At 46.5% G+C, this 13,347-nt stretch overlaps 1 protein-coding gene across 1 annotated transcript; it reads left to right on the forward strand.

The window, feature by feature from the left end:
- Positions 1 to 12,322: 12,322 nt before the first annotated feature.
- Positions 12,323 to 13,122, forward strand: TUNAR (TCL1 upstream neural differentiation-associated RNA). The gene has a single exon (XM_058567959.1). It carries the CDS (start codon positions 12,356 to 12,358, stop codon positions 12,500 to 12,502), a length of 147 nt encoding a protein of 48 aa, XP_058423942.1. The 5' UTR covers positions 12,323 to 12,355; the 3' UTR covers positions 12,503 to 13,122.
- Positions 13,123 to 13,347: the final 225 nt, after the last annotated feature.

Here is a 13,347-nt window from a genome sequence, read left to right on the forward strand (position 1 = left end):
GGAAGTCTAGGCTAACGTAATTAATTTTTCCCACAACTGAAAAATGTGCTCTCATCTGAGCAAGGGAAGTACTGATTAATTTACCCTGAAGTGTTAGTACAGAGAGCTGTTTTTTCTCCCTCTATCAGTATTTAAACTTTTCTTACTCCACACACAGTAAACTAAGCCTCTTTTTCGTCAGACTTCAAGGTGGGAATGAAAACAAACAAGCCTGCCGAGGGCCCCGTACCTTTTCGTCTGGGTCCTCGCTCTCCTTGGGCACATGGGCAAGCTGAGCCCCGGGGGATTCGCCCCGGCTCTTCCCCGGGTAGGAGCAGAGCAGGGAGGCAGGTCCTCGTCTGTCCAGGGCTCTGAGTGCCATTTGTAGACGGCGGACAAGAGAAGGAAGAACCAGGAGCTGCTGGAGCGGGAGGGGCGATCTCTCCGACCTATACTCAGGGCCGATGACCCCTCGCCCTCCCCCCCTGCATCCCCCTCACCCCCCCACACACTGATTAGCCCAGCCTGCCCACTCTGGCTGACCCTGCTCAGAGAGTCAGGGAAGATAGCTTGCTCATTTGACACAGCTTCTCCTCGCTGCCTGTGCCTTTATAGTGAGGTCCAGCTAGGTGGGCTGGGCTGGGCTGTCCCTGTCACCCGTTCAGGTGGCTTTGCCTCCCCTAACCTGGAAGCTGGGCCTCCCCAGGCTAGCTTGTGTTCCATCTTTTCATTCATTCATTCATTCATTCACTCTCTCACCCAGTGCACTGAGCACCATTAGTACTCCAGGCCAGGTGCAGGGCCTGGGGGACATGAGATGAATCAGACACAGACACATTGCTCCTAAGGAGCTCAGAGTTTAGCGGGGAAGGACCCGGACAAAGGGCTGGTTACAGAATAGGGCAGGAGATGCTCGGATTCAGTCAGCAGCAGGCCTCGACTTTAAGAAGGAGTCTCCTGAGCCTGAAGGATGAGCAGCAGTTGTCCAAACCAAGAAGAGAGCATGAGCAAATGCACTGTGGTTAGAGAGCACAGTGGGGGCTGTGCGAGGGCAGGCAGGAGGAGGGTGGTGTCGTTTAGTAGCATTGGCTACTAGTTTCAATCTTGACTCAGTTTTGGATGAGTTCTTTGTTTTACTCATGGCTAGATCTGTAGTCTCAAATTTGAATCTCAGTTCCTTATCTCTGAAATGGGACTAACACTTACTTTTGTCTATACTGCTGCTGCTGTATCCCAATACTCTAGAAAGGGGGCTGGCATACAGTAGGTGCTCAATAAATATTTGTCAAGTGGCTGGCTGGCCGGATGATGATACAGGACTTGGCCTATACCTCGTACTTATTCATTAGCAGCTAGGATTGTTATCATCATGTGTAGCTGGAAAAGCAGTTACTGGCCATGTCATGTGCAAAGCCAGATCCAGCAACATCTTGGCAATTAACGAGGAACAGCACTCTACTTGTTAATAATGATGATGATGATGATGATGATGATGATGATGATGATGATAAAGGTGAACCTTTGTTGAGCAGATTAAATGCTTTACAGACGAACTCTCTCTTCAATGGCTCTTTGGAACTCCTGGGAGTAAATTCTGGTCCCCAGGGATGTCCTGGCTGCCATCTCCCTTGAGTAGCCATCTAATGACACCCAGGCCATTCTGTGGCCGCCTGAGCTGGACATGGCACACGTGAAGGAGTTTGTCCTTTGGAGAACTCTTGCCCAGCCCCTGCCAAGAACCGCGCCTGGATGCACGGTGTCTGTCACTTGGAGTGAGGCTGCCGGCTGACTTCCTGAGGCCCTGGAAGGCAAGGAGCAAGGCCTCACTGTGAAATGTTGGCAGAGCTGGAGGCCACCCGGGCCACATCTTTTATCTTGGAGATCAAGTGACCAACTTTTACTTAGTATGGTCTGATTTTAGGCGCTAGATGGGTTTTTAACATTTATTTTGAAGTGTCTCATGAGCATAAAAGCGTATAGATAGTGTATATGTACGATTGAGAAAATAAATATGAAATGAACATCAGCATACCTGTTGCATCTACTGAATAAATTTCACAATTCTTTTGCGTGGTTTACAAGAGCCCCTGCCCTGGTCTCCTCTTCTGCAGCCTCAGCTCTGACCAGACTCACTGTGAGGCTTCACTGCCCAGACTTGCTGCAGCCTTCTGCACATTCAGTTTTCTTTGCACCTGTCAGTCTTCTACCTAGGTGCCTTCCTCTGCCACTATCGGCCGAGCCAGTCCTGCTAGCCTTTTCCATATCTGCTTAGACATCCCATCTTCCAGGAAGAATTCCCTGTGTGCCCTCCCAGGCAGGTTGGGACTCCCCCATTCTGTGCCCCCACAATGCCCTGGGCTCACATCACCATGGTAATCTGTTTCTGTTTTCCCCTCACTGGGCCAGAAGGACCTTGAGAGCCAAAGGCCATGTCTTCTATTTGCATATGCCCATTGCTTAGCGTGGGACTCGGCTCAACGTGGGCACTCAGGGAAATTCAAAGGAAGCCTAAGATCCGGTTTCTGAGGGGGTGCTGTGTTTTAGGTAACCACTGAAGTCTCTTCTCCAGGGAGAAGTTGATGCTTCCTTAACGCTCCAGTGTCATCCACTCGATTTGTCACCTGGCATTTCTGAATTTCTAGGCAGGAGCTCATCCTTGTTAATAGGATCAGAATGAACTTCCTCACCCCAAAATACAGAAGTGTTCTCAAGATGGAGAAACACTTGGAATTAAAGTCAAGCCTGAGCCCCTCTGTCAGCAAGTCATGGAGAGAATTTGGATGAAATAGTCCCCCCCTTCCTTGTCTTGAATGTGTGGTCCCTTTCAGCATGTCGGGGACCCAGATTTAGTTCCAAGACTGGCATTATTTTGAAAAACAAGTTTCTACTGGAATTAAATGACACCAAAGCCAACCCCATTCAGCCTGAAAATCTCTGCTCTGCTATAGAAAGGCTGTCGGAACCTTGATCATTTGTTGTTCCCACTCGCGGCAACGCCCCCTTTCCGCCTCAAATTCCAGCCTCCGGAGCAGAGAGATGCTGACACAAAGATGTCTCCTTGCACACTGACATTGGACACTTTCTTCTTATCTTTTGGAGAGTGAGGTTCTTCCAGGATTGTAGGAAAACAGAAGCCCTTGGAGCTCCATTGTGTTATTTATGTACATATGTGCTTTGAACGTGATAACAGTAAAGTAACATAATCAACTACATTACAGAAAATTTCTGAATATTCTCCTACAGGCATTTTTTCCCGTACAAATGAGGTTTTAAAAATATTATTTGCAATCCTAAGTGGACCTTAATTTTAATATCCTGTGGTTTTTTTCCCCCTTAGTATAGCATGAGCATCTTCCTTTATGCCTTTTAACTGCTGTGTAATGTTTCAGTGGGTCATAATCCTGCGTTTTTTCATTTCCTGTTTGTAATTGATCACCGAGTGGCCTATTGAAGGCAGGTCTCTGACTCTTAGTAAGTGGCTCTGAGAAGTTGGGGTAGAGAAGGAAACTCTGAAAGTGAGTAGAGGAGCAGAGTGCCAGGACCCAGCGTGCTAAGACTGGGCATCTCTCAACCGTGTCTTCTCTAGCCAAGTAGACCTAGAAGTCCTAACTGGACTTCGCAGCACCTTTTAAAAAAGATGGAGAAATGGGGGCAGGAGGAGAAGGCAAATCGCAGAATGGTGGCATCAGGAGAGTGCTAATTAATCAACTAGTAGTAATCTGAAACCTGATCAACAGTTGGGAAGTGAGCCGTTTAGACATCTGTATGGAGGATGTGCTCATCCAGTTTGTGGATTATCTGAAGCTGGGAGGAAAATGACTATGTAGGAAGACAGGATCATATAGGAACCAAGATGATCTCAACAATGTGGCACTGTGGGCACAGTCAGCCAGCTGAAATGTAATGCCATCCAAATACACAGTCCTGTCCTCGGGTTCAAGACACTCCCTCCCTCTAACAGGAAAGGAGCAAGGTGGCCTTGCTGCATCGTGAATCCACAGCATGGTGTGGCCCAAAGCCCATATGGTTGTCGGCAGCATTAATGGGTGTGCAGCATCTGAATGAGGGTGGGGGTCCCCTTGCCCCATTTGGCCTGGGCAAACCTTTCCTGGAGTAACGTTTTCCTTATGCATGCTGTGATTTTAGGATGGGCCTTTCCAGGAGAGGCCTCGTGATTAGGAGGGATTGTATGGACAGAGGCTCGTGAGGCCATGAGAAGGAGCCTCAATCATCATCATCATCATCACCATCATTTAATCATAGGAGCTGCCAGTCATTGAGATAGGCAATTTACAACCATTATCTCTGATGCTACAAGCTAAGTATTACCCCCACCTGACAGATGAGGAAACTGAGTCTCAGAGGGATGAAGCAGCTTGCCCAAGTCACACAGCTGCTTAACCGTGGAGCCAAGATTGGATCCCAAATGTATTCGAGGCCAGAGTTGCCGTTTCTTCCCACTGAATATCAATTTTTCAAGATCGGAGGTGTTGCCTTGCAGAAGACGACAAGGTCTTGTTGTTGTTTAGCTCCTAGTAATAGAAGTAGTTCCAGTGGGTGCAGGCTGCAGGGAGGGTATTCTGTTTTAAAGCCAGGAACTTTCCCGACTGAGCCTTTGGCAGATGGAATAAGCTGTCCTGACAGGTGGTAAGTTCCGAGTGATAGGAGGGATTCAAGAGGATCAGTGAGCATTTAGAGTCCTTCTAGGGGGGATTCAAAGGTCAGATGAGGAAGCAAATAAAATAAACTTGGCTATGCCTTCTGTGCAAGTAAAGGTTCTTTGGTTGCAAGCAGCAGATATTGATAAGAAACGGGTTTTGACTGCCTTAAGCAAAAACACACTATTTTTGCAGGATACGAGGTAGTTCATGGGATAGAAGGAAATGGTGAACCAAGCCTTAAAAAGGGCAAAAGTCAGGCTGGCAGCAGCTAATGGAATTTCATTGGGCACCGCGGCCACGATGAATCGGAGTTTACAGTTACCCCACCTTCCGTCACCCTCCTAAGACTGAGTTCCAGAGAGAGCGCCTGATTGGCTTAGCCTGATCCAGGCCCATCGCCTTGACACCTTGATTGACAACATCTATTGGAAAGGGTAATTTTCCAGAGGATATCGAGACACTGATACCAAAAGAAGGGCACTGGGCAGGTCCGGTGAGCAGCGCCCTCGGTGGCTGCCAGCCCTGACCAGCTGTGACTCCAGCAGCCACACTGAGCCCTGCCTTCTGTTCCAGGGTCTCCCCAGTTGCCCTGCAGCCTCCACTCCCAGGCCACACCCAACACTGTCTACTCCTGTGGCTTATTTTCCAAGACATATGTCCCGATTAGGCAAGCTGTTAAAAACTGTCAAGTGTGTTTATCAAAAGCAGTCCAGCAGAGGACCAGTTTGCTGAGAACAGGGCTCAAAACCGAGCTGTCCATCACCTTGTCACTCTAGGGGTGCCGTGTCTTCGCAGAAAGGGTGGCTGCCTTCCTGGTTCCAGAACGCAGGGCTGCTTTTGGCATTTAGCCCAGCTCTCAGTACCCCCAGTCTCTAGTACCCTGTTGTGCTTTGTGTTGTTGTTTTTTTATTAATTACACTAATTCGTTTTTTTTTTTTTTTGTGAGGAAGATCATCCCCGAGCTAACATCCATGCCAATCCTCCTCTTTTTGCTGAGGAAGACCGGCTCTGAGCTAACGTCTATTGCCAATCCTCCTCCTTTTTTTTTTTTAACTCCAAAGCCCCAGTAGGTAGTTGTGTGTCATAGTTGCACATCCTTCTAGTTGCTGTATGTGGGACGCGGCCTCAGCATGGCCGGAGAAGCGGTGAGTCGGTGCGCACCCGGGATCCGAACCCAGGCTGCCAGTAGCGGAGCGCGCACACTTAACCGCCAAGCCACGGGGCCGGCCCTACACTAATTCGTTTTATTATCAGTATTGCTTTATTATTAATTAATCAATTATTCAGTTGTAATAATTAATTCATTCACTGATTTATTAATTATTGGATAGATAACAGAAGCCTATTTAGAGAACGCAAAGTATAAAGAACAAGATGCCATGTACCCAATACCTAGCTTAAGAAAAACTTCTAGTACTTCGGGGGTTCCCTGAGCACCCCTCCCTGAGAACCTCATCCATTTCCCTCTCAACTTAGTAGCAATCGCTCCCCTGAACTTTGGGTTTATTATTCTCTTGCTTTTCTTCGTAATTTTATCACATTTCTATCTCTGAACAACGTATGGTTAGGTTTTCCGTGTTTCTGAACTTCATGAAAATGGAAACAGCGTCTCTGCAGTCTTGGGCGCCACGCTTTCTCATGCATCATTGTTTCAGCGATTCATTCATGCATGTGGCAGCGTTTTCGTTCCTTTTCACCACTGTATAGAATTCCAGCATATGAAGATGTGACAGTAGATCCAGGCCACAGGGGGTGGACATTTGTGTTGTTTCCAGCATGTTGCTGACACTGGCATTGCCATCTGCAAACATTCTTGTCTGTGTACAGTCCTGCATGTGTGCAGGTGTATTCAGGGGGTGCCCAGGGGGAGGGTGGCCAGTCACCAGGGTCTGAGTATGTTCAGCTTTACAAAATGATGTCAACTTGTTTTCCAAAGTGACAGTAACCAAGTGGTACCCTGCAACTCATGTCTAAGAGTCCCCGTTGCTTCACAGCCTTTGTCAGCGTTTGCTGGTTTTGTAGAACTTTTTAGCTCTTGCCAATCTGATGGCCGTTGGGTGGTAGCACTTTGTGTTTCTCTGATTACTGAGGTTCAGCTTCTTTGTGGTTATTTACTCTTTTGAGAAGTGCCTGGATGTGGTTTTTGCCCAATTTTCTACTGGAAATTTCTCATTCTCTTACTGACTTGATACTAATGTGATATGTATGATACATACAGTACATATATCATATATATGATAGACACATAAATCTATTTACATAATCATACCCCAGTCTGTGGCTTAACTCTTTACTTTTTTATGATATTTTTTGATAAACCGAAGTATTAAGTTTAATGTTATTGAATTTATTAATATTTTCCCTTATAGTTTGAGTCTTTCTATCTTATTAAGGTATCCTTCTCTACCGTAGGGTTATAAAGATATTCACTTATGTTGTTTTATAAAAGTTCTTAAGTTTTCCCTTTCACAGTTGTCTGTAATCCATCTGGAATTGATGAAATACTGGCTCGATTTTCTTTATTTTTCCATATGGATACTCAGTTATTCCAGCACTGTTTGTCCAAAGACCATTCTCTCTCACTGATCAAGCATGTCCGTGTGTGTGTAACTCTGTTTCTGTTCTTTTGGCCTCTTTGTCCAAGGCCTAATTACTAAAGCTGTATAATAATTCTTGTTGTCTTATAAGGCAAGTCCCCCAACTTCATTCTTCTTTAGTAAATATCTTGGCTATTATTATCCCCTTGCACTTTGATATACATTTTAGAATCGGCCTGTCAAGTAGCACTGAACCCTGTAGAAATTTTGATCAAACTACAGTAGATCTATAGATCACTTTAGGAAGAACTGATGTTTTTAGGATGTTGACTCTCGCACTCCACGAAGATAATGCAGTCATGTGCTGCATAACGTCATATCGGTCAATGACGGACCGCATATACGACAGTGGTCCCATAAGATTAGTACAATATAGCCTAGGTGTAGGTGGGTAGCAGGCTGTACCATCTAGGTTTGTGTAAGTACACTCTAAGATGTTTGCATTACAAAATCACCTAACGATGCATTTCTCAGAACGTATCCCTGTCGTTAAGTGACGCCTGGCTGTATATCTTCCTTTTTATGTCGGTCTACTTTTATGTCTGCTAGTAAAGTTTTCTAATATTCTTTATAAAGATCTTACACATTTTTGTTAGATTTATTTCTAGATACTTTATATTTCAGATACTATTGCAAGTGCTAACTTTTTAAAATAAACATTTCTATTGTTTTGTTTATTTATTACAAGCCACAAAACTCACCTATTTATAGTGTACAATTCAATGGTTCTGGTATATTCACAGAGCTGTGCAACCACCACCAAAATCTAAGTTTAGAACATTTTTATCACCCCAGAAAGAAACAGCATTCCCATTAGCAGTCACTCCGTCCTCCACCCAGCCCCTGGCAGGAAGCAATGAGTGAATGAGTGAATGAATGAACGAATTTATACCTGTGCAGCAGGCTTTGCGTGAAACACGGTCTGGCCCAGCCTTTGCTTTTTGTTTAATTTTCCCCTCTGATCTCCATTACTGCTCTGGTTTCCAAGCTGATCTCCCAGCCTCTTTCATTCTCCTCCACCACTCTTCATCCCCCACACCCTGGCCAGACAACTTTTTCCAAAGAAAACAGTGTTCCAACCACTTCTCTCCTAGAAAGCCCTTTGTAGCTCCCTTGGGAATCCAGCTGCACTCCCAACTTGGTTTCCATGGGGAAATTCAGGCCAATGACTCAGGCACCTTAGAAACAAACTTTGGAGATGCCCCTCTTCTGTGAGTGGGAGCAGGCCTCTTCTGGGCCCTTGCTTTGCTGCAGAGTCCTCAGAAAGTAAACACAGTCGACCTGATTCTTCCCCTCCACTTCCTCCTGAGTCAGAGTTACCTCGGGTTAACTCAGGGAAGAGGCTAAATTAAGCCTTGAAACCCAGCAGCCTCCGTGACAGGCACTTGGTTTTGCTTGAGTGACTGTGATGATGGGTCTTTGGTTGTAAGGGCAGCACTAAATGTGTCTCTTTAGACTGACCTTGGCAATCTATTCCCTGCCCTGCAAAGATGGGAAGAGGCCAGATCCCTCCACGGTACCCACTCCTTCATTCAGCACACTTTTCCTAAGTGCCTGGTCCTTGCCAGGCACTGTGCTTGGAGGGGGAGATTCAAAAGCTTGCCCTCTCGGGGCTGGAAGTCTAGCTAAGGAGACTGCCAGAAACAAGAGACCCATTAAAGAGACAACGGGTGCCTGGATAGAGGTCTGTCCAGAGCAGAGAAGGGAGTGGATTTCTAAAGCACTTATGCCTTCTCGTGACTTTGTGCAAACGCTAGGCCGTGGAGTCACCAAAATGAAAGAAGGGATCAATCTAGCACTCACAAACGAGCAAGCGGATACAACCACTCTGAACAACTATTTAGCAGTATCTACTAAAGCCGAACACATGTGTACCCTATACCCCGGCAGTTCCTCTCCTGGGTGTATGTAGCCAGTAGGAAATTGCACATGTATAAATTTTACATCAAAAAAAAATTTGAAACATATGTAGAACTCTAGTTAACATATGCATGCTGTAATATTTAAGGAGACGTGTAATAATATTTTCAGTTTACTTTGAAATGCACCCAAAAAGGAAGATGGACAACTAGACCCATGGATAGGTGTCTGACGAAGTAAGTATAGTAACGCGTTAACGGTGGAATTTAGGTGGTGAGGGGATGGGTGCTCGCCATAAACTTTTTTTCAGCTTTGCTGTATGATGAAAAATTTCATATAAAATGTTGGTAAAAATGCATACATATGATTGCCAGCAGACATACAAGAAGGTCCATAGCACCATACTGGCCTCAAACTGGAAGCAACCCAAACGCCCATCAGCAGTAAAACAGATGCATAAGTTGTGGGTCTGTTTGTATAGTGGGGATACTGTTCACAATGAGAAAGAATGAGCCACAGCCACACATAACAACGTGGGTGAATCTCCAACATAATGTTGCGGGGAGAAAGTAGACTCAGAGGAGGACATGCTGTATGATTCTATTTCTATAAAATCCACGAACAGGCAGAACTAACCCAGGATATTAGAAGTCAGGATAGTGGTTGTCGGGGAGGAGGGAGAAAGGGATAGCGAGTGGAAAGGGGCACCGTGGGGGCCTCCTGGGGCTCTAGAAGGTTCTGTATCTTGATCCTGGTGCTCGCTGAACTGCGGTGAGCATGTATCAAGCTGCACACTGAAAGCGTGTGCACTTTTCTGTGGGTGTGTGTGTGTTTACATATGTCGTTAAAAATTGTACTAGGAAAAAAAAGAAAGGAAACCAAACAGATCCACTAGAAGCTTTGCCTGGTGAGCTCTGGGGGTGGGAACCCACTCTAAGCCTTTCTAGTAAACCAGAGTTGTGAAGAAAATGAAACTTCAGGACATTCATTCGTTCCTTTGTGCTCCCGTTCATGCTGCGTTCATTCCCCCAGTCTTCACCGATCGCCCGTCTCTCCTTCACACAGACGTCTGTGCCCCTATACTGGGTTCCGAGTCCCGACTTGACCCACGAGGCCTGACCCAGCCCTTTCAGGGGTTCTCGTGCCCAGAGGGAGAGGCGTGCAGACATTTCGTGCTGCAGCCACACTCCCCGCCTTCCTGGGTTCCTGTTTGTGATCCTTCCTGGGTATTTGCCCTGAGATGTCCTTTGACCTCTGTGTTAGTCAGGGTTCTCCAGGGAAACAGAACCAAAAACAGATAGATAGATAGATAGATAGGTAACAGATAGGTAGATAAAGAAGGAACAGGCTCATGTCACTGTGGAGGCTGGCAAGTCTCATGATCTGCAGGGTGAGTCAGCAGCCAGGAGACTCCGGAGAGCTGATGGTTTAGTTTCAGTGAAGGCCAGCAGGCTCAAGACCCAGGTAGAGCCGATGTTTCAGTTTAAATTCAAAGGGCAGGAAAAAGCTGGTATCCCAACTCAAAGGCAGTCAGGCAGGAGAAGCTTCCTCTTATTCAGCACGTTTTTCCTATTCAGGTCTTCAACTGATTAGACAAGGCCCACCCACATTAGAGAGGGCCATCTGTTTTACTCAGTCTACGAATTCAAATGTTCATCTCATCCGGAAGCACCCTCAGAGACACACCCAGCATCATGTTTGACAACTGTCTGGGCACCCCATGACCCAGTCAAGTTGACACAAAATTAACCATCACAACCTTGGAGCATGAAAAGCCTTCTGTCTCTAAAGGCTCAGTTCTCTAATGGAAGAAGTGCAGCTGGGGTCCCTGGCCTGGTCTGTGTCACATCCCATCAGGTTGACAGGCTGCTGCCATTACACACACATTGGTCATTTTTTACCTATGGTTTGGATTAGTAATCGGTGGAAAGGAAGATTTCAGCTGCCCACTGGCCCCTGGATGGCCGTGTTCATTATCTTAGAGAATAAAAAGAAATTATCTTAGTTATTGCAAAATATATCATATATGCAAAAGAATCTCTGAAACATCCGTGTACAGCCTGAAGGATGACGATAAAAATGGGCACCCAAGTAGCCCCAACCCAGCTTAACAGATGGAAGGTGACCAGTACATTGAAGCCTCTGGTGCTTCTCCCAATTGGCCTCCCTCTCTGCCCTCACCTGGAGGGACCCACTCTCCGGGATTTTGTGCTAATCACTCCCTTGCTTTTTATCAAAATCAAAGTAGGTGTCTCCATTTGGCTCAAACTGTACACATTCTTCTGCAGCGTGCTTTTTCACTCTACGGTAAGTGTTGGGGTTTCATCCACGTTGTCAGGTGTAGCCTCATTTCATTCATTCCACTGCCGTATTTTCCATCGTATGGACACATCCATTGCACGGACCACCACGTGTCCATCTGCTCCACCCCTGCTGCGCGTTTGGGTGGCTTCCAGTCCTCTGCTACCACCTACGAAGTTCATAGGAGCACCCCTGCCCACGTCTCCAGGTGCACAGGGGCAGGGATTTCTCTAGCGTGTGAGCCTAGGAGAGCAGGTGCCCAGTCCAGCTCTGGAATATGTGTCTCTTCACTTTTCTAGGTAGTGCCAGGGAACTTTCCAGAATGATTACCAATTTATACTCCTGCTGGAGGTTATGCTGGAGGTTTCTCATGGTGCTCTCCTCATCCCCTTACTGCCCTGTCTGGTCTCAGTAAATCGCCTTCCCTAGATCCCATCCACCCCTGCCCGTATCGCAGCCAGCACTCAGAACAGGGGCACCTACGACCCCCTCCTCCACACTTCATGCATACATGGGACAGCATGTTTCTTGGGTGTGATCCAGGACGTGAAAGTGTGTCACATTCCCACTGCTGTGGGAGAGCGCACGTGCTTTAGTTTGACTGCTATGAAGCTGCCTCCATTTCTGCTTCAAGGAAAAGGGACAAAACAAGCTTAATAGTGTGGCTGGCGCCCAGGCTGGCCTCCTAGGCTAATCTCTCTATGCCAATGTCAGGACAGTCATCGCTGAAATTTAAGCCATGCTCTGCCTTTTCTCCATGGCCAAGAGCAACGTGTCCCCTTGGATCCGTGGGTGGTTTTTTTCTCCCATCTCTGATCTAGTCGCCGGGCATGAGTCACCCCGCCCTCCAGATCTGCCTGGTCATGGAGAGGGTGCTTACAAACAATAATCTTCTGTGCTGCCTCTTTCCAATTACAGGTTAGCCTGGGGAGGAAGATAAAGACATTTGCAACCAAGATGGTAATCACGAGTGGAAACGATGAGGACAGAGGAGGCCAAGAAAAGGAGAGTAAGGAAGAGAGTGTCTTGGCGATGCTGGGCATTATCGGGACCATTCTGAACCTAATCGTGATCATATTTGTATACATATACACCACTCTGTGAATGGCCCAGCGGGCCCTCAGAGGCCTCGGGGGGGCCAGAAGATGGGAGTCCTGTGTGTCGACAGATCAGTGACCAGACACTGCACAAACAAGCAGGCTTGACCTACCCACGCTGCTCGATCAAATGCACCTTCAAACTTTATACAAGGTCACAAAAATCAACCGATCCTGCTGTGAGGAGCAGACGCTAAAGCACAATGATTCCAACAAAACTCATCCACACAACGAGGAACTCAACGTCTTTGGCAGGGAGCCCGAGAGAACGCTTGGAAGACCAGCCTTTGAAAACGCCGTCGGTGAGCAGATGGGTGCAGAAATTCACGATCCCAGATCGCTGACGATCTCACGTATCTGAAAAGAGGAACGGGGTGGACTCCGCTCATCAGTGTGTCTCCCAGGACACACATCTTAACTTGATGAGCTGTTTAGTACAAAAAACCACAGGGGCAATCCTTTGACAGACATCCCATTAATCAAAAGTGTCTAACTGTTTGATACCGGGGAGATAACTTATTTTTCTTTGTTCATTGGCTTGACATGTGTATCTGTTCATATCAAGGTTTATAAATATATATTTTTACTAAATGTGCTCTATTTTTTAGCATGAACTGAATATTCGGAGAGGCGCTCCCGGATTCATCGAGCTTGCTTGGTTTTACCACTCTGCCCCCGAGACTGCAGATGTTCTGTTGTGTAGTCATTCTAATCCTACTTCTCATCTTTAATCTTTTACCTTTTTCTCTCTCTCTCTTTGGTCTGGAGAACATTTTTCCATAATACCAGCCACACTCTTGGTTGGTGCATGTTTTAAGATTGTCCGTCGAGTGGCTTTTTGTTGTTATATCA

This window comes from Diceros bicornis, chromosome 24 (genome assembly GCF_020826845.1).
Source record: "Diceros bicornis minor isolate mBicDic1 chromosome 24, mDicBic1.mat.cur, whole genome shotgun sequence".
Taxonomy (NCBI): domain Eukaryota; kingdom Metazoa; phylum Chordata; class Mammalia; order Perissodactyla; family Rhinocerotidae; genus Diceros; species Diceros bicornis.